The sequence below is a fragment of the Halyomorpha halys genome, unplaced genomic scaffold (assembly GCF_000696795.3).
Source record: "Halyomorpha halys isolate HHAL.00 unplaced genomic scaffold, Hhal_1.1 Scaffold1015.1, whole genome shotgun sequence".
Taxonomy (NCBI): Eukaryota; Metazoa; Arthropoda; class Insecta; order Hemiptera; family Pentatomidae; genus Halyomorpha; species Halyomorpha halys.
The window spans coordinates 247,107-270,186 of NW_027114980.1; the positions used below are offsets into that span (position 1 = coordinate 247,107).

Genomic DNA, 23,080 nt, shown 5'->3' on the forward strand with positions numbered 1-23,080 from the left:
AAATCAGTAAAATGACCATTATTTAAATAAAATCCAAATAATCATAAAAATTCATAAATTTACAAATGAAAAACAATTTGTAAAAAAAAAAAAAATTCTACTTTAAGTAAAATTGGGTTCCAAGAGAACTAACTAGAAAAAAAAAGTTGAAAATTTGATACTATTTAATAAGCTCTTTTTTGAATGGAATTGGAGACAATAATTGCCTAAATCCTTGAAGGATGAAGGATTTTTGTTTAGAAATTATCACAGGTATGGTTAATAGTGAATTAAACATAATTTTAGCTTAAAACTTACTCCATCTTTATCTACTTGATCCAATAAATGGGAGTGGACTGAATGTAAAAGTTCCATAGTTTGTGTATATCCGCTCATTGCTGCTAAATGAAGTGGGTTTCTTCCATTGTGGTCACGGTGAAGGAGTGCTCCTCTATTTAGAAGTAGTGAAACTACTCTTGTATGACCTGCAAATTATAATGTTACTGCCTCAGAAATTATGAAAATTAAATCTTTGTGGTTTCAAGTAGGGATTGGATTCTTATAATTAATTTTTTAATCAAATAAAAATTAAAAAGTGATTTTTTGATTTAAAAAATGAAAATCACCAATGATTTTTAATATAAAATTTAAAATCAATTTGTAACATATTATACATTTTGATAGAAATTAATTGCTGATTTATCAGTAATTATTGTTTTAGTTTATGAGTACTTGAAAAGTCAAGTGTCATTAATCATTATTTTTTTCAGTTATTATTATTAAATAATAAATTATTAACATTACTTTTAGGGGTGTCACAAAATATTTTCCCAACAAATTTTTTATTTTCTGATTTATTAAGAGTGAACATTAAATAATATGTTTTAACTTAGATTTATTATATTACCCTGTTGGGAAGCGATGTGGAGAGGAGTAAGGCCTTCCCCATCAGTTTCATTGATAATGAAGGATCCTTTCTCAGAATCTAAAAGTTGTTTAACAGTGTTATAGCGGCCATATCTGTAAAAGAAAATATGGGAAAACTAACAATAGCACATGAAGGGTTAGTAATTTGTTTTATAATTAGCTCTTATATAATAAAATGAATTTTAAACTAATATATAAAAAAAAATCTGCACTGCTATAACTGATGTATGGTCAGCCACTCTGTACTTTATAAGAAAGTTCTGTTACAAGATTGTTTTGCAAAGAGGTAATTGGTCAGGATAACGCTCCATCTCCAGATTTTATCCCAATTAAGGGAACCCACTGTATGAGGTTGGGCTCCCTGAACCCACAGAGTTGACTTATAGCTATAACAGAATAAATAAGGATCTGCCACAGCCAGATTCAAAACTGGCTCCTTGGAATTAGTAGTACAGTGTTTACCACTGAGCCACACCGCTTCCAAATACCATATGTATAAATACACTGAAATGATATACTGATCTCATATGACATTCAACATTTTTAAGGTTATTTTTATTTTTTTATTATCCTTCATCAGGGTATCAGTTAGCAATAGCAACTATTGACCAAATATTTTCACCCTACTAAATATTGGACAAAAAGTTGAAATATATAGTTCAACAAATTATCGTTTCAAAAATAAAATACATATAAAATTTCATTTAACTCATTTTAGCCATTTTAGAGAAATGATATCTATGTTATCATAGTAAAAGGTAAACATTCATTAGTGACCCCATTAAATGTGTGTGGTTACATTGCTCTAAGGATGCACATTATTCATTCTACGTCACTAAATTCTTTTTTTTTTTTTTAAATGCATTAACTATTTGTGACATTACCACTTTAATCTCCTGATTTGTAACAGAATAGTCTTCTAACAGTTTTTCATGTTATACCCTCATTCACAGACAGAGAACCAGGACAAACTCAAGTACCACCCTCTCTCTTCAAGCACCATATCAGCAAGGACATACAATCAGGAATAGAGTAAGCTAAGTCTTCTGTGAATGTACCTAGTAATGTTACTAGTGTAAATGTTTACACCCTAGCGAGACTGGAGTTATCTAATTGTACAGCTCACTCACTGATAGTTAATAATCCTGGATCTATACCCAACTTGGCCACTGCAGAACTAAATGGTAGCAAGGGTCCCCATTATGCTGGAATTTGTATCTATTGATCAATTGTAGTATAGAAGATTTTGGTTAAATTTTATTGTACAGATTGGAGTGCTTAAGAAACTCTACAAAGTTTATCAATTGTATGTTCCTAATCCTGTAAAATGGTATGAAGGTCATTTGGTAATACATACGAAGATTTGTATCTTATAAAGACCATTAAAATGTGTTTTATAGTAAATTGCATTGGGCAAATCTGATGTACAGGCAGAGAATCGCGGTCCATAACATAGCCTTGGGTCAGGTGAGTGATATGTTCGAGTGCGCGTTAAAATCACTTCCTATCTTTTAATACTTCTGATCAACGATGTCCAAGGGAGAAATCACTTCTTCAGTAACATTATAATTTGAAATTCAGACGTCAATTCCTTTTCAGTAACATTTACCCAAAGTTCTTCCTATTTTAACTTCATTTTTCTGTTTAATGAGAGAAATCGACAGGCACTCATGAATCTGTACAGATCATTTTTTTTTTGCAGGGCGAAAGAAATTAAAAAAATTTTAAATTGCAACCATTTCAAATGTATAGATACTACACATAGAAAATAGATCATTGCGAACAATCCAGGCGCCCTAAGCAGTTCTTAAAGCCATAAATACAGTGAAAGTCAGAGTCACCAAATTCGTCTTGCAGTCCTAGAAACAACTCATGTCAGTACCGATATGTCGAAATGTTATTTTCGAGAAGCCTTGAAAGATAGGCTTAAATCCTTTGAATACATGATGTTGATGGTTACTACATATTTTTTATTATCCAGCAAATTTGATTAGACTTACCTTGCCGCGAAATGGAGAGGGCTTTCATTATGGTTGTTCTTTAAGTTAATGACAGCTCCGAGCTTGATAAGGTTTTCGAGACTCTTGATGTGTCCTTCACGGCTCGCATGGTGGAGCGGCGAACATCCAAACCGGTCCTTTTCGTTGAGTAGCTCCTGCAGCCTCTCCTTCGACTGAGCCTACCAAATGTTAATATTATTTAGTCGTACATGTAAAAAAAAAAAAATACTGACTGTATATTAGCAATCATGAGCCTGATCCACACGTTTGCCACTTGCCGCAAATCCAGAATATCAACAAACGTTTGATAAGTAAATAGCAAATTTCGGTATCCACACTGTGTATTCTAGGAAGACAAACATGGTGGAAGTCGGGTTTGTGTCGGCTATTAACTTCGTATTATACTATCGACATTATAAAAAGCAACAAATTGAAGAAAGGCGAAGTATAAAGAAACGTAAATAACTACAAAGTAGATGGTAGATGATAAAAATTCATAGAAATACTACATAACTTATAAATTTGACTTTCGTTCCTGAATTTTTATCTGATAATTTTTTATTATCCAGACATATAATATCTGTATAAATAAATATTTGTGCTATTTTAAATAAAAAATATATCATGAAGTTTATTGACGAGATTTGAAACAATATATTTCATCTAATAGATATCATTTTGAAATATACAATCTTAAACTAGAGTTAATTATTGATTCTGAAGGCTACGAAAATTCCTTAATAAATTAAAACACGGAGAGCAGAAATATTTATCTTTTAATAACATACCTATAACAGTACTAAATGAGGATGCTTCACAAACACTTTTCTAAACCCTCTTTGATTTGTGCCCAAAAACAGACATTCGATGGTTCGATCGCAAATTAAGGCCAAATTGTAATAGACAATACAAATAATTGGACCACAAGCTTGGTCGAGCGCGAATTTGCCAAGGTTTGGCAAATGAGTAAAAGCACTTTTAGATATCATCGTTGAGGTAAACAAAACATATATTATTTTATTTCATTTTGTTTTCTAAAAGACTTTTTATACCAGTATCAGAGCCAAAACATAACTAGAAAAGAGGATGCTGTCCAGAATAAAAACAAAAAAATACAAAAGTAAAAAATTAAAAAAAGGCTAAAAAAAACCAAAACTGTAGATCATCGAATTGTACTCTTGTCGAGTAAATCTTAATTAATAGATGTGAAACAAAAATGTCTCCCACCTAATTCAGGAATATCAACTCATCCACCAATGCTTTGACAGAAAATAATGAAAAACAATTATTTATAAATTCAACGAAATTGAGTTTCTTACGAGGCTTTAACAGGGGAAAATTTTTAAATAACTTTCTTCACCAGACAAGGAAAAAGGGGTCTTTGTAAAAGTAAATGGATCAGAATATCAAACTCGGAAGTTAGATTGTCCTGAATAGAATATCTCATTGAAGTTTTGCCTCGCTTCGAAAAGAAGATTTAAATAAATCCCATAAAGTAGATGTAATACTTTGCCTTACGTCACTTCTAGACAATTTACACCATACATTATACGGATTGTAAAATGTAAGTTGTCTAACATTATGGAATCCGGTCATCTAAAAATAAACGTAAATTCATCAGAACTTTTGAACTTTCTTATCTCAAATTTTACACAGAAGTTACATACATAAAGATTTGAAATGGCTTTAGTATTAAAAAAAAATTGAAAACTAAAGCTTCATTCTGATAAATTCAACTCTTCATTCATATTAATTATTACAGCAATTTTAATAGTGAACAAATCACCAAGGGATCGGTCCCTTCATTACATTAATTCCATGACGTCGCCATAGGCTATAGCTAGACTATACCACCTTACCTGGGCTGATATCAGCACCAACACAGCACGAATGCCACTAGGCAATCAGAGGAAGAAGACTCAGTAAAGTATATGTAATATATGAAATGTATTATATAAGTATAAAGTACTAATTCTATTTTAATGAAAGGTACTCACATTACCCAAACGTGAATAATAATTCAGTTAACATATCGCACTAGTATTTCTAAAGTGACACAACTCAAAAATCGGTGTTTTTGAGTTATGACTATGAAAGAAATTGGTAAATATATCTTTATGAATCATCAAAACTGTATCAACCTAGCTTCAGAGCTTGTCCGCCAGAGGGCACTTGTGTCACTCTTGCTGCCTTAATGCTATTCTCCCTCCATAGGCAAGAGTGTCACATTTCCAGAAATGTAAGTTTTAGACTTATGTCACTTTAGAAATACTAGTGCGATATATCAGGGGATTTTTGTTTGTTTTCGCGAGCTTCTGATTACATTAAAACGTTTTTCTCCAATATTTTTAATGTATTTTAGGGAATGTTTTGTTAAGAAACATTGTATTCTTTTGACTAAGATTTTTTTAAATATGCAAGCCATTTCTACCCGCATTTATATTTTGCTCAGTAATTTACATCAACATAATCAATTCAAGGGATACATCTTGATTACCAGATATACATAACTCCTATATGTATGTATTCAATAACTTATTTCGTCAGGGGGGTACGAAAAAAAGGATATATCTTAAAGTATGTATTTTCTGAGAAAATTAAAATAAAAAATGTAAATTAGATTTTGAGAAATGCAACTCATCTTAACCTATATTATATCGGACATAATATGGAAGAGCATGTAATATGCTGTAAAATGACACATATCCTATATCTCTAGCTAAATTAGACGAGCTTCTGCAGTAATTCCAAAACTTGTTCTCTTTTTGAGTCCATTTATGAGTACATAACAGCAAAAACAAGTTGATATATCTCAATAGAATTTCACATTTTTCAATGTCTATAACTGTACAACTTCTGTGCAAAATTTTAAGAAAATCTGAGATGGTGAGGTTCAAAAGTGTGCTGAATTGACGCAAAATGACCCACATTAAAAAAAAATTATAATTTATTATACGTCGGTGTTATGCCTAAATGGTCAAACAAACAATATTCAGAAGAATATATATGTTCTTTACCTAATCTAGAAAATTGTTTTCGGACGACAAACCAAAATATTTTTTAAAATTCAAAATATTCCTGATTGCTGTTCACATTTTTGACCAAATAGGTTGGGTCCATGAAATATTTGATTTAATACTATCAGAAACTATCTTATCCACACTATACTATTTTACATTGAATGGTTAAATAAATAGGTTCTACAAATTTAATGGTCTAAACTTTAAAAGAATTGACATAAAAAGATATATAGAGTGTTTTTTTAAGCCCGATAGAACTTGAAATTGTAAAAAATAACACAAAAAATTAAATTGTAATCAAAATTTTTTTTTTATTCGAAAGATCAATACGTGACATTAATATTTGAAAATGATTTCGGGCATATGGGCACCGCGGCTGTTCTTGACGAAGCGCATTCTGTAAAATTGTGTTCAGCGATGAGGCGCATTTTTGGCTTAACGGGTTTGTTAATAAGCAAAATTGCCGCATATGGTCGTGCGATTTGACACCTCTCGATTATTTCCTGTGGGGCTACGTGAAGTCACTGGTTTATGCTGATAAACCAGCAACAATTGACGCCTTGGAGGCCAGCATTGTTCGTGTTATTCGTGACATACGGCCAGCAGTGCTCGAAAAAGTGGCCCAAAATTGGACGTCCAGAATGCGCTTCGTCAAGAACAGCCGCGGTGCCCATATGCCCGAAATCATTTTCAAATGTTAATGTCACGTATTGATCTTTCGAATAAAAAAAAAATTTTGATTACAATTTAATTTTTTGTGTTATTTTTTACAATTTCAAGTTCTATCGGGCTTAAAAAAACACCCTATAGATGACAAAAATATGTTTAATTATTAAATTATATTAGACTTGGGCATAATGCCCTGCAACTATTTTAAAAAGTATTGTGAAGCTATTTAAAAATGGGCCCGTTTTAAGTAGAGCACCTTTCTTTGTGGTAGAACTGTTAGGATGAATCCTAGAACGTTTGCGGGGTAAATCAAGTTAGTTTAATTTTCAGAAAGTGAATGTTTTTTAAATTTATTTCACTTCAATGATACGTAGCATATTTACATACATCATTCACGTAAATTTACAAACAATTCAATTTATCAAAATTAACCAAACTTCACCAGTCCAACCCTTTCATTTTTCGGATTAAGGAAGGGAGTTTGAAATTCAGCTCTCAGGCTAGTAGTGTTATCTGTAATCTAGGAAGGGCGGAACTTCATGGATATCAGCTAATAATAAAATAAAAGTCTCTATCGTAAGTCTGAGCAAGTCTAAGCTCTTCTGCATCATTTATCAAGACTAATTAAGGAAAGACTGATCCCCATGAGTAAAATATTTTTTGAAAGATAAAAAGGAGTCCGACATTTTTTATTTTGAAGGCTAAGACAGTAATCAATATCTGACCAGTAAAGTGGGAAATTTTGTTAATCTCCTCACTACTGCCAACTATAAGTATGTATTAATTAGGTATACAGTGCTTATATAAATTTTCATTCATATTTCCTAAAGTAAACTTTATTCGTTTATATGTAGACGATAGGTCTGTGCCATATATGTGAGTACAATATAAGGCCATATATGGTTTCCAACGACATTTCCGAACGTCAACGCCTGTTAGCTTCTGAATGATGAGAAAAAAGAAGTTCAGACAATTTCTGGTAGATTTTAATTTATCTAGACTTCTTTTTTCTCATAATTAAACCACTGGAATGTGATGGCGAACTTAAATCAAATGTGACCCAATCTTATATTTTTTATCACAAAGTTGTACTGTTTTAAGATATCCTGTTTATGACTTTATAAATTTTCCCATTAACCTTCAACAAAAAACTCAAGTATTTATTTGAAAATATCAGGTAAAAGGGAAACTTATTACTCTTATAAACAACTGCTTGATTACTTTAAAAATGTATTTCGAAAATTCTTATTTTTTATCATTATCTCCAGTTTAATATGAATTTGAATTTTTTTTATTCAATATGATTTTAACTTAATAATGTTCAAAGCAAAGTAAACCCTAATAAAACTATATTATTTTATTCCAAGTCTTTGGAAAACGTTTTGGGTAATTTTGTGGTTTTCAAGTTACAAAAAGTAGTGTTTTTCAAAACAAATACAAAAGGAGTTAGCAAACACTATGTAGATACTACAAGTAAAATTAGATTTTGGGATAATAATACTCAGGGTTAAATAAGAAGAACTGCATAACAATTGTTATGTGGTAATAATCAAATAACTTAGGTAAAGCATTGGAAACAGAGCGAGTTCAGTAAACTAAAAACAATAAAAATTGGTCCTGAATTATAATTTTAAAATATTTGACAAATTAGTAAAGTTCATTTACCAATGCAATTGACAAAATTGTTTTATAAAATACAAGTCGTATAATTTAAATTTGAATATTAGATTATCACTTACAAGTTAATAAGAAAAATGTCAATTTATAAATTCTAGATGGTAATATATAGTTAAATATTGTCATGTTAATAACATTTTTTTTTTTAACGTATTGAGACTGTAAGTGATAATTTTATTTATTTGATATTTTCTAATCTGTTTAAACTTTTAGATGTGTAATATGTTGTTTTAGAGAATTTAAATTGAAAATTGAAAAACCGCCTAAAACGTTAAAATTAATTTTGAATAGAAGAATAATGTTGAACAAGGGTCTATTATACTTTTGCTATATTGATGTACCCTTTAAGTGAAAACTTTGAGCAATTAACAGAAATAATCGTTAATGGTAAAGTTATTAATTATTGATCTATTGTTTAAAATTTACTTTCAAATATAAAATATTGGCGGGAACCACATGTATTAACAATAATTTATTCACCATGAATCTAGGCCTATAGGATTAATTCTTTAAATTGGATTTAATTCTTATAGTTGACCGAATTTAATTGAATTATTTGAAGGTCTACATTGCAATTTAGTAATGTAATAATGATATTCTATGCATTATGTATTCAGTATGCAATAAATCCTAATGACTTCATATCTCTGCTACAAACAGAAACAGACTCATGGTAATTGTGAACGACTGTAATGCTCTCAGGTGGAATTCAGTATGGCGATGTAACCAAATATCTGCTATCCCCATCCATTTTCGCCGGGAATTCAAAGCTGCCATTCGCTACTTGCAATCTTATTGGTCGCTTGCCGAGATAGAAGTCAGGTAATTGAAGTTTTCAATTCACTCCGGAAAGGAAGTCACTACTTCTTTTTTCTTCTATTAACTTATATTTATTAAGGTTTAGTACATTTCATCAGCCGTATGCCAACAAATTTATAACAGTGCTAGCACCTTAAAAAAACAGAAAGATATTACGTGTATATGTGTAGTATATACATCAGATTTACAAACAAATATTCTTGAAAATTTACGTCATATTAAAAATTAACATATCCACCATTTGATTTTATTAATTCCATTTGAATTAGGCATAGTAAATAAGTGAGATGTGATTAAGCTAATGAATCCATCACTAATGGAAAAATAATTATGAAAATTCGTAGATAAAGTTATTTGAAACGATCCCAGCTTCCAATTTAGATTTTAGTTATTTCAAATAAGGTTTATTAAAATGATAACAATTTTTACTAAAATCAATATTAAATAAAAAAAAAAATGTTTGAATTATATTACCAGTCAACAGTTTAAGGCAATCTCATTTTTTTTTTTAACTTTCAATCCATTTCGGAATAAATAAAAAACAACATAACAACAAATGGTATCCATGTTAAGTCACAACACACTTTATTATATCAATAGTCCAACGTTTCGGACATCCTCAAGGATAATCTTAAATATAAATTTACACTTCACATCCAATTATTTAAAAATATTCTGCAGGCTATTCTGCTCAGGTCATTAATTACAAATCAAAGAACCCCATTTCGCCAAAATTTCATTGATTAAAACTTTTAATTTTAGATCAACTTACACTATCAACTATCATATAAAAAAAGGTTTTATATGATAGTTGATAGCTATGACCTTCCAGCGGCCTAATGATGAGAAAAAAAAAATAAGTCTAGATAAATTAAAATCTACCAGAATTTATCTGAACTTCATTTTTTAGAAGCTAGAAGGCATTGACGTTCGGAAATGTGGTTGGAAACCATATATGGCCTTATTTTGTACTCCATGGCACAAACCTACCGCCTACATCTAAAGGAATAACATTTACTTTAAGTAATATGAATGAAAATTTATTGGTGCACTGTTAACTTAATTAATACATACTTGTAGTTGGCAGTAATGAGGAGATTAACAAAATTTCACACTGTACTGTGCAGATATTAAATACTGTCTTAGACTTCCAAATAAAAAATTTCGAATATCTTTTATATCTTTCTTTAAAATATTTTAACCCACGGTGATCAGTCTCCTGAGTTTGTATTACTTATCATGTATCTCAGCATCCAACGTTCTTGATAAATGATGCAGAAGAGCTTAGACTTGCTCCGACTTACGATAGAGACTTTTATATTTTATTAGCTGATATCCATGAAGTTCCGCCCTTCCTAGATTACAGATAGCACTACTGGCCTGAGACTGAATTTCAATCCGAAAAATAGAAGGATTAGAGTGATGATGTTCGGTTAATTTTGATAAAGTGAATTTTTTGTAACTTTACTCGAATTATACATGTACAATAGATAGGTATCATTCGAGGACAATATATTTGGAAAAACATTCGGTTTCCGAAAATTAACCAAACTTGATTTACCCAATTATTGTTCTAATCTCCTGAAATAATACAGTTTAAGAAGATTCATCCAAACAGTTCTACCGCAACGAAAGGTGCTCTACTTAAAATGGGCCCACTTTAAAATTACCCTTAACTGATAAGTTGGAGTATATATTTTTAAAAACTTTATTCAATGAATAATTAACCCAAGCCTTTAACCTTGTAATATATCATAAGCTAACTCACTTGTAATAATTTCCACACCAAAACATTTTTTTAATGATATTAATGACTAAATTCAACGAGAAAATTTTATTCACTTTTATTTATTTATTTAATTTTTTAAATATTTTCATAATTTGGTAGAAATCATTGACGAAAGTAAAAATAATGGAGACAAACTAACTAAACTTGTCGCTAATATCGATGAAACAAGAAATACAGATGAAGCCAAATATATAAATATAATAGAGAACATATGCAATTACAGTCTTAACAAAGTTATCACACAAAAGAATTGGTGTTAAACTTTTGACCAACAGTGTACATTGTGGTAGAATATGTTTTCAAAGCATTGAATTATTTTTAAGGATGTTTTTGTCCTGTGCATATCTATTGTACATAACAGTTTGTCTATGTGAGTGTAAAATGGAGTTAGTGACTTAGTTATTGAGCCAAGTGTCAAGCAGGCTCCAAAAAGGTTTAAAGTAATTTAAACACGAGATCATAACCTCGTTAAACTTTTTCGAGGGCCAAGAAGAGTTCAAGCAACAGACATCGAAGTTTACAAAGGCTTCCGGTTACAAAAAAAGTTTCTACTTCAGAGCGACGTAAAAATGTTGAACTCCAAATAAGATACTTCATATAAACTCAATATCTCATATTTTATTTTTTTTAAAAAGTAAAGTACATGAGATAATGTATTTAAAAAATCTATGGGTATATATCTTTACTAAAATATAGAAAACAAAAATGGTTAGTTTAAATTTTTGATATATTTTTATTTTTGTCAATTAATGGAACACAAAGGATATGCTTTAAGTATATATATTTAGATGAGTGTGAAGAGTCCGTAGAAAACAATCATGAAACTAAAAAAAAACGCTAATATTCAGGGTTAAAGCATAATTTTATCTTTCTTTTTAATGCTATAAAAGTTATTACTATTTTAACCGTCTCTGTTGTGTAATCAGTTGCGTCACAACTTAAAAGTTCTATAATTCAGCTAGAATAAACTGTCTAAATATGCCTTTATTCAAAATTACTTCAAATTGTGTTGATATGGTCATTTGAATTAGACAATAAATAAATTAAATTTTTTCACCTTTTATTTAGTACTTAGAAGAAAACCTTGTGATTAAACTATAAAAGTACTAAATTAAGTGCAAAGAAGGATAATTGCGTAATGCTAAGTGATGAATATTGTTTTGTTTTTTATTTATAATATTGTGCAAGAGTTAAAATATAATATTCAATAATTAAAAATATAAATCTCTCTATTATATAAAAAGTGTTTAGTCATAACCGGATAATATTTTATTTTACATATAATATAATACATATTAAAATAACTAAGATAAAAACTTGAAAATTAGTTTTTTTCTGGTTACCTTATATTACAAAAAAGTAATACAATATGAACTACAGAATACATGTAACTTAATTAATTGGTTACATCTTAAGCGACAAGCAGTACAATTAAATTAAAAGTTATATAGTTTGCAACGGGGTCGGTTCACCGTTAGACGGACGGATAGGAGCACCCCCCCCCCTTCACCCAATATAAATATATAATAAAATATAAAAAAATAACTGCAATGTAGTTATAAGATGGAACGCTTTGGATATAATACACATAAAAGTAAACTCTGGTTTTCATTCAAATGTTATCACAGTATTAAAATTGCTATCAAATCAGTTTCTTAATGGTCCTTATGAATTAGTGCTTTTTTTTTTATCTATATGTAAAAAATTTAAAGAAGAGGAGCTTTAATCTTTTAATATTATTAAGCTTAAATCTTACTGTAAAATATTTGGACTGGTCGAATAGTTTATAACTTATTTTTCCTAATCATTATTATGCTAAAATTGTCACTTCAATGTACTTAATTTTTTGTATGTATCCTATCTTATGGTTTAATGCACATTGATTGCGTTTTTTGTAATATATCTATATTTCAACTTCTATGTTTGTATACCTGCCAACTATGTTAATGTAAAAATATGTTGCATATTTTCATTTTTTTATATTTATTTTAAGTGACTAACGGTTTGAGGAAATGAAATTATAACTAAAATAACACTTTGGATAATTTTTTTCATTTCATTATAATTATTTTTAATGAAAAGCTTTGAGTTAAACCGTATATTATTTTAATTGATAAATAAATCATTTTCAAACAGCCTGTTAATATTAATTGTTTTCATTTAAATTAAACCTGTACCACAACAATAGGAGTGCTCAGTACTTTGTTAGGAAGTAGTTTCAATGGACCAACGGTTGTGCAGGGAGGTGATTTGGTCAGAATCACGCTCGACCGTCAGATTTTTAACTAATTATGGGTAACAGATTTATGAGGCTGGGTAGACCCCGGAGGGCTCCCAAACTTACAGAGCTGATTCACGGCTTTAGAGAAACAGAAAATAATTATCTGCCACAACTGGATTCGAACCCATACCCTTGGAGCTAGTAGCACAGTGCCATACCATTCCCAAAATTATTTTGTATAATTTAAATTTAATTATAATTTTAAACATAAATTTCAAACATTAAAATCTATTATTCGAGAAAATACCATTCTTTCATTACAAAAATGCTACATGTTATGAAATTTACTTGCAAAAATCAACTAATTGGCTCAACCAAATTTTTGCTTCAGCTATTTTCACATGCAGCAGTAAATAGTTAATAAAAAATTACTGCTAACACGTTGCTAGTTTATGGATTGAATGCTACAAGTTAGTTTTTCAATTTTAGTTCCGATGAAGAAGAAAATTTTTCCTCCCCAATTGCAACGAGAGGATTGTCACTTACGGAGGTACAAGAAAAAGGACTAAAAAGAAGTCCTCCAGGTAAGTCATTAGTCTTTCCACCATTTGTCATAGCTGATAAATGCCAGGTTTAATCGAAAGCTCGATCATGAATTATAAATTCTCAACGAGAGGGAGTTTACTATTTGATATGAATGGCGACTCGTTCCTTGAATAATTTATTTAATTATACAAAGGTAGGATAAAATACAACAATCTTATGAAAAATAGTCTTGGAGGTAGCAATGGACTGTGATAGGAATAAATTAGATGAACTATCAAGCAGAAATAATTGCTACTTCGTTACAGCATAAATAAGTAGTGTATATATGCTTAACGTTAGAAATTATTTTGTTCGTTTGTAGAATCAAATATTTATAAATTATAAGGTTTAATTAATTCCACTGAAAAAAAATTTATTTTTTTTATTTACTTTTTCATCACTTTAATTGTAAAATAATATTCATATCGTTCAAATATCCCGGCCGGACCCGCCCCATTAATAGCCCCATGGAGCGACGGCCCTATATCACTTTTGAAATAATTGCTTAAAACGGGAAGAGCAGACTTTAAGGCAGTTAAATCGAACCATAGTTAAAATGCGCCTGAAATTGGAAAATGGCGTGATTTTCATATTCACTACATCTAATTATTGTAATTTGTACTACTTACTCCTTTTGGCTTAGATGTCTTTATTTTTTACTTCCTTAATTCTATTGTTTTACTTATATATTTACTTAATTATACATAACTTTCTTTCCCACTTTTTCATAACTCTAATCCATGACTAGTTCTTTAATTTATTCTTTTTAATTATTGAGTTATAGATATGCTTTTCAATTTTTTTTTTCAAAAATGCTTTTGTAAAATTAAATAATAAAAAAATTCCATTTTTACATTCATTTCTAAAAGTAGGATATAATTACTGATTGAAATTAATGAAGCCAAACCAACCTTGATCACAGCCTCAGCAAATTCATCTAAGCGCCCTCCATTCATGACAACGAGGTGCAAGACATTTCTGTCGTTGGAGTCTTTGAGCTGTATGTTAGCCTTCAGCCCAATCAGGGTCAGTACCGTGCGCCAACCGCCGCGGGAGCCAGCAAGCAGCAGGGGAGAACGCTTCTCCTTGTCCAAGGCGTTTATATCAGCACCCTGCAAGTTGTAAAGGGTTTGTAATGTGGCCACGGAAGGGAAATGAAATGGATAATAATTTGAAATGGTCAAAGTAATGAAAAAAATTGAAACAGTAAAAATGTCGAACTCTTACCTCACCGATAAGGTATTGCACTATTTCGGCCCTGTCGAACATAGCAGCGCAATGAAGGGGAGTCATCTTCTGGACATCACAAGAGTTGAGACAGGTCGGCTTCTCGGCTGGCTGGAGGCCAAACATCAACTTGACGATATCGAGGGCTCCTTGGGCACAGGCGAGGTGCACCGGTGTCGAAAGGTCGTGTTGCTGGGTGGAGATTTTGGCGCCTGACCTCAGGCATAGCTCCACCGCCTGCAAGGTATTACATCTCATCAATGATGATTAATTATTTTAGATAACAACTAACATCAATTAAAATTGATTGTAAAATATGAAAGAATATATAAAGGACAAAAAAAAAACATTAAACCCGGAGAAATTAAAAAAATATATACTAATCTATAATTATTATGTAATTAAAGAATTTATTTACTGCAATTTTGAAATTAATACAATAACATTAAAGTAGAATAAATTGTGTATTTATAAAAAATAAATCGGTCCAACACAACACATAGAAGGTCTTTATGACTATATTTAACCTTAAGAGTAATTTTAGTAACATAACTTCGTTAAATTACTATTTAAGTTTTTATTTATACAATAGATTCATTATTGTACTGCTTTTTATTATATATATTTTTTATTTTAATTCTTATATTTTCTATTTGTAATGTATATATACAATTTTATTAATAATATTTTCACTTTTTTATTTTATATATTTAATCTTTTATTTTAAATATTTACTATTTTACGTATGAAGAACTAGCTAAATCGAAAATCACTTTTCTAATGAATGAAATAAATTTCGCAATGAATAACTTAGTCAAAGCTCCATAAATCAGAGACAAAAAGTGATATGATCAAAAATATGTCAAGTTATGATTTCATACTGAAAATAATTTAGAATTCAGGTGCAAAAAGAATTTTGGCAGGCTCCTCACATTGCATTATGTTCTATAATTTCATTAATAAATGTGTTTAGCATATTAAATTAACTATTCATATTAATCTGGAAACAGGTAATATTAAACAGATAGGGTCAAAGCAATATTTTTGAACATATCCAAATTAATAATGGATTATTTGTCACTATTAATTAGTAATCACTATTTGTTTATGAATCAAATATTATATTTATTTATCATTTTATAGTACATATTTATTTATTATGATTTAATACGTCTAGTGATTTATTTAGAAACAATTTTATTTCTGTAGTATTTAAATGAAGTTCGTACAAGTTTATGAACAAATAAAACATTTTATGATATATATATATATATATATATATATATATATATATATATGTGTGTGATGGCCTCATAGTAGCGCTATGTACTTTTCGACAAACCTAACGAAAAATATAATTAAAGCTTCTCTACTTTAGGAAAATAACAAATTTTCAATAATTCGTTGATTAAACTGACTTAAGTATAATACATTATATATACATTATTACTCACCTTAAAGTCTCCACTGTGTACTGCAGAATGCAGCGGTACATTGCCTTCAGAGTCGTAGAAAGAAATCATTTCATCTCTAGTGCATCCGCGCTCCTCGCCCCATTGTAAGAACACTTCCATCGTTCTCGAGGATGCGTTCTTGGCTGCTTCATGTATCGGGTAATAGCCATTGTGACAAGGTTTGCGAAGGCAAGCTTTGAGATCGGTTATCTATCAATATAAAACATGAAGTGTATTAAAAGAGAATGAAGAACGATTGTCTGTAAATTATATATAACTTTTCTAATAAAAAAAGATATTAGCGTAAACACATTATTAAGATTAACTTTTTTTTTGTTATATTGTGTAATTGCATTATCTATTTTAAAGAAAAACATATCTTCTCTGTTCTGATTTCGAAAAATGTAAAAAAAGTAAGAGTGAAAACAAAGGAATCTATGGAAAACAGCTATTAGGAATTTGGACAGTAAATAATAAATAAATATACACCCCTTTCGAGGTATCTCTTAGTAGATATCTTCGTAACTAAATAAATTTCATCTTTCTTCTGCATCTTGCGATACACTCCAGGCAAACATTTAGAATTTTTATTTTGCTATTGTTTGTTAATTGGTATAGTAAAAATGGACGAGGAGGTTCTTAATTCTAAAGTTATGAATTATTTAATCAAATTAGTTACTTTATCTTTACATTATTGTGGCAATCCAAAGACTAATAACATAATTTATTTTCTGCTGAGAATATTTCGTTAAATTAAAGAACTTTATCAGACTTAATTTTAAGAATTACGCGACATCAAACTGAGGGAGGAGTGGGGAGGAATAAGTGGGGTCATTGATAAAAGTGTAGTAATTGAAATTTCCGCAAGCTGGTATAAGAATATGTGTTTTATCCTGCTATGATAAGGAAATTTAATAAAGGTAAATTCATAAAAATGCGAAATAATAAACATTGTATTGAAAAAAATGTATTCTGCTACAATATCTCTTAAAAATAACTAATATATGTATAAAGAGAATATTATATCTAACCAATTACAGCATATAAATAAATAAAACACGAATTAAGTATGAATAAATAAATATGAACAAAAATGATCATGTAGTACTTGATACTACAGGTTGTTTCAGGGTTACGTGTCCTAACTAAAAACATGTATTAAGGATCCAAAACAAGAAAAATATTTCATATGAAGGGATGCTCGGTAACGCTACGTTTAGAAGATATACACATCTTAAGATTTTATTATTATGAATTATTTAGGATATAGTAAATTAATTCCTAACTGGTCCAACTACTTAATTAATGAAATATAAACATTAATAATCATATTAAATTGTATTAAAAGTGATAACCTTGAGCATTAAGACACGTTCGACATCATTCTTCTACAGCAGTAGTGACCGAAAGGCCCTTGATATGTGTATTGTTATGCAAGTCTTAATAATTCTTCTTCGTAAATAATTCAGGTCATTGACCGATCTTGAGTAGCCTGTTTGTTTAATATCACCTCAAACAAAATAAATCCAGTGGTGTCAGATCTTGAGAGCGCGAGTGTGAAGTACGTCCACTGCTGCTGTGTAAGAAAGTTGCTGAGTCTTAGTGCTCAAAGAATCACATTACCTACATAGTTCAAAACAATGAAAATCTTATGATGTGATAAACTCCCAAGCGAAGCGTTTTCGGACATACCTTTATAACGAATTATTTTATTTTGTTGAGATACTTAATTCATATTTTCAGTATGGACACTTAAACCTGAAGCAACCTGTATACTAATAAAAAATGATTTAAGGGCAAAGGGAAAACCAAACTATATATTTAATTAAAATGGAAAAACGAGTATGTTCTTATTTAGTAACAAAAAAAATCCACTTTAAGGGTAATAAGATAAGGATGTCGAAATCATGAAAAAAAAATTGAGAGCTTTATAAACATTTTGAAACAATATTACCCTTCATAGAAACTGTTGAATCGAATCTTTGGTGTGTTTGAAATAAAATAAATTGAAGTTCACAAAATGAAACCAATTTTTGTTTTACCAAGTAATTTATTATCCACTAATCGTTTTTAGCGTCTATTAAAGATTTTTTGTTACTTTATAATCTCATTATCTGTAATATAATGTTTCTACTCCAGGTAACAAAGGGAACAATGAACCTATAGAAGTATAAATATCGAGGTAAGAGTTCAGCTCTCAGGGGACAAGGAGTGGTTACGGAGCTTCCTCCAACACCTTCCCTGTCACTTAGCCATGATAGATGCAGGCTGTCACTAAAGACTGTCAATTTTATTCTTATTTTAGTCGCTACAGTCTATCACTCAGTTCATAAACTATAGAGTATACCAGACTTAAAAAAAACTTTGATTTGATTCAAAATCTGGCAAATTTAGTTAAAACCATCAAGTAAGTGATGGGCAGATTAATCAGGAACAGAATCGAAGGGTTGACTCCTCCCAAAGAATCATGATTCACAAAGAGTAGGTTGATTTTATATGCAGTAGTGTCGAAGAAGTTGGAGTAGAGTTTCCAGAAAATAATATTCAGTTTGACTACTTTAAAATGATAATAGTTTAGCGCAGAAAACAAGAACAGCTAACAAATAAGCGCCTATGGTCTTGAAAACCGTATATTTTTTATCGTAGATAATAAATGTCCGTTTAAATCATTCAAGAGTTTCTGTCTCACTTTTGGAAAATTGATGTACATATAAAAACATTGAAACTCATGTTTCTATTAATTAAAACTTAATCAAATGTGTTTTTAACATTTATTAAAGTGAATTTTTTTTGTGCTAATAGAACCAGGTTGACAGGTAACCACATTGAAAGCCTAAAATGACAAAGTAGCAGAACTATGAACAAATGATTGAAGGGAATCTCTGAGAAAGAAGTAATATGGAGGGGGAATACTGCCAGGAAATATGAAGCCAAAAAGGTAAACCTTATGATGATCTACGAGGGTCTGGCAAAAGAGTGTGGGGGAAGTAGGAACCAATTTTACTTTGAAGGAGACTAGGGCATGCCACTGCCAAACAATTCAGTAATTGTTTCAAAAGGGTTAAAACTAATTGTTCAAAATTATTAAAAACAATTAACCAACAAATCTTGGATTAACTTATCTACAACTGCCAAAATTCAAATTCACAATCAGCAGATAAACTATTGTATTTTTTAATTTGAAAATGACATGGCAGATCTGAAAAATAACTTTTAAATTTAAATAAAGCAAGGCATAAGTATTTTTACAACTGAATAAGTTGGTCTCTCGACCACTTATATATTGTTTTTGTCTCCTGCACAGGGTGTTCAAGATCCGATTGGTACACCCTTGTTTTTTTCATTAGTTTTAAGAATTTCCAAATGAAACTTAGTAATAAGAAACTAGGAGTTCTTATGGCAGTGAAGTTAACTTTGTGACCCCTTGAAATTTCCAACAGCAAACAAAACTTTGGAATTTGCAAAGAAGGAGAAATTTTCAAAGAAGAATTGTCGTTTAAAATCTAATTCTAAGACGGATTTATGTCGGCAGTTAAAATTAGAAAATAATGACTCTTTAGTAAATATTACTAGAAATAAGGTTATTAGTATATTACCTGTCATATTCATATGAAATCTTTAGTTATACCTCATTCCAATATATCTTTTCAGAATATATAGAAACTTTTTAATTTAGAATCAGATAGCCTGTCATGGGATCATCATATGTATATACCTGCAATATTGCAAATAATTTTCTCAATTATTGTACTTTACTTCTTCTTGTATAATATATACCTCAAATATTCTCAAATTAGAAAAGTTTGTAGCATCAACAAACCAACAGCAGAAATTCCACAGTCAGACCCCTTCAACCCTTGGGCACATTCTCATACAATCATTCGCTAGGAAGCTTCCTTCTTCAGTTGGGAGGAGTTATCCCCTGATCACCACCAAATTTAATGTAGCATCAGCACTAATCCCCCACCACTATATATATGTCTCCCTACTCTAGCTAGCGTTAGAGTACGTGTCATTATCTCAGTAGCACTTGTTATGTAAACATTCTTGTTTGTATTAAACCAATAAAGTTTTTTTTAAGTGTTTCGTGAGTGATAGTTCATATTTGGCGATTTTTGTGGACCGACGCGTATTGAAATCATAAATTGCCAAAATTCATAATATATATTTCGAAGATTTTTTAAGACTCGCGGGAAAACGAAGCTAAAAATTGAACAACGTAAAGAACATTCTTTTTAAAATCCAATTTGTCTTGATTTGATATTTATGTCATCATTGTGATAGGAATTTGAGAATACTCACGGTCAAATCATTACAATCGGCACAGTAATCTAAAACTAAAATAAAGCATTCCTACTGGAAATGAAATTCTCAACGCCGTTTGCTCATAAATCTTTAAAATTACTAAAAAAAATCACGGATATAAAATCACTTTAAATTCGAATTTTCTATTACAATATTTCATTGGAAATATCTCTTAACTTTGCAAATTTCAAAGTTAAGTGTGCTGGAGCAGAATCGAAAGAGGTCACAATGTGTACTTAACTATCTAAATAATTTTCATTCAACATAACTAAAAATTACAAATTTTCGTTTCGTGATTCTCAAAACGCACGAAAAAAGGGAGAGAAGTCAATCGAGTCCTGAACACCAGTTTGTATCAGTAGATGATAAATTCAAATCTGACATATGATACTAACTAAGAAACTAATATAACATTATCTTTGGGGCCTCCAGTAGCTCAGTGGTTAAGACACTATCTTACCAATTTGATATCTATTGGCGGTGCCGGTTCGAATCCCCCAGGCCGGATTCATTGAGACTTTTTTCATTGAGTGGCGGTACCACAAACTTTGACCCCCAACCATGGTTAAGCAGTATAGGCCTCCAATTAGCAGGAAAAAAAAAACATTACGTTGTTAGATTTTTTAATCAGTAACAGCAGATGACAAAAGTTTTGGATTGAAATCGATCAAATTGACGACATGGAATTGTTATACCAGAAGATGTGGAAAATAGCTCGAAACGTTATAAAATTTAATATAGAGTACTAAATAATATTCTAAATGAAGTTTTTCACCATCTTAATCCATAAACAAATTTTTTTTTTTTTACTTTCATAATTTTCCATTGTACTATTTATGTTTAATATTCTTTTCAAATTTTCTGAATGTTTCAGTTCACTTTTAAAATAACGATCCGATTAGTTTATTCAGGACGATAAGATTTTTTAGTGCGGGATTATTGGGATAGACTTAGCTAAATCACGTACGGACGGCTTCAGTAAAGATATATTTACGTAAATTCAATTATTTCTTCACTGTCGCATTAATACAAATAAATGTATAAAACAGAAATACAGAGATTGGTTAAATTTAAAAAGAAAAATATAAGATATGAAAAATGAAATAATACAAACAATAAACTCATGAGGAAATCGGAGCAATACAATCAGGCCACTGAAGGGTGGAAATGAAGTTACATAAATTGAACCAGACAATCTGTTACTGAGAGAGGGATTTCCAACGTCATATTCTTTGGAGGCAGAATCATGTAATTTAATCGTGTACCTTGCTCCTTTATTTTAAAAAAAAGTTAATTAATAAGGTAATATATTTCTAAATTTAATGTATATTAAAGTATATGATAGTTGAAGGTTATTTTGGTCAATTTATAGTAGACTTTGTAAATTAATTTTTAGCGAAATATTTAGATAGAAAGTGCATGAGTAATCTTTAATGAAATTATTTATAATTTGATTTAATTGTCATTTTTATCGGTTTCCCAAAGGAGGTGATTTTTTCAAGTTCAACCGCTAGGTTTTTCCTCAATTAAAAGTAACCACTTTATGAGCTTGGGTGGATCCTAGGACGGCTCCAGAACCTACAGGGTTAACTCATGGCTGCAGTGTAACAGAAAATAATTATCTGCCTCAGCCGGATTCTTAACTGGGTCCGGGTGGAGTAAGTAGCATAGTGCCTTACTGTACCACTACTTACCCAATATATTGTCCAATATTGACGAATATTATCCTAAGATAATATCAATTAAAATTTATGAATTATAAGAACGTGAGTACTTGCCACTTGGAAAGTTCTGGACTGTTATAACCATAAAACAATTCCAGAATGAAAAAGGCAGAACTCAAATGATTAAGGTCACAAACTATAATCCTTTAGTCCAGTTTCAACAAATATCAGACCAAATCAATATAAATTCTGCTATTAACATATTTAAGAGGATACACCCATATTTTTATGTAGAACTTACCCTGTATCCAATGTTCTCAAGGGGATTTTAAAATTTACAGCCTATCCTTGGTGAGAGGCGGTATAGAATTCTCTGATTTTCTAGGTCATTTTTGGAAATACTCCAAGTCTTCAGAATTGATAAGGTAAGACATAATACGTATGGATGCATGTATATAGATATACATATTTAGTTAACATAATCTTCTCATATTGAAAATATTATGAAGTACTAAACGACGAAAGAAATCACTTTCTATGCCAGTTGTGTTTAAAGGAACGAAGTTCTCTGATCTCTTATATTGGTATTTTTTTTTATTGCACCACATTGCGTTTGATTAGTCATATTAGCAATATATATATGCCATACTTGGATATTTTGCCACTATTATCTAAAAAATTAACGCAACGCACTCAGGACCCTTTTGAGCCATAGCTTAGTTTTCGGCTTAAATTCCTTGACTA

At 30.2% G+C, this 23,080-nt stretch overlaps 1 protein-coding gene across 9 annotated transcripts in view; it reads right to left on the reverse strand.

Moving 5' to 3' along the window:
* Positions 1-23,080, reverse strand: part of TrpA1 (Transient receptor potential cation channel A1) — a 212,471-nt gene that overhangs the window by 21,131 nt on the left and 168,260 nt on the right. For all 9 annotated transcript variants that reach the window (XM_067052051.1, XM_014431955.3, XM_067052050.1 and 6 more), the window contains 6 exons: positions 16,368-16,577; positions 14,914-15,150; positions 14,598-14,798; positions 2,907-3,085; positions 887-999; positions 298-464 (listed from right to left, as the gene is read on the reverse strand). In XM_067052051.1, coding sequence (XP_066908152.1) covers positions 298-464; positions 887-999; positions 2,907-3,085; positions 14,598-14,798; positions 14,914-15,150; positions 16,368-16,577 — 1,107 coding nt within the window. The remainder of the gene's footprint in view (positions 1-297; positions 465-886; positions 1,000-2,906; positions 3,086-14,597; positions 14,799-14,913; positions 15,151-16,367; positions 16,578-23,080) is intronic.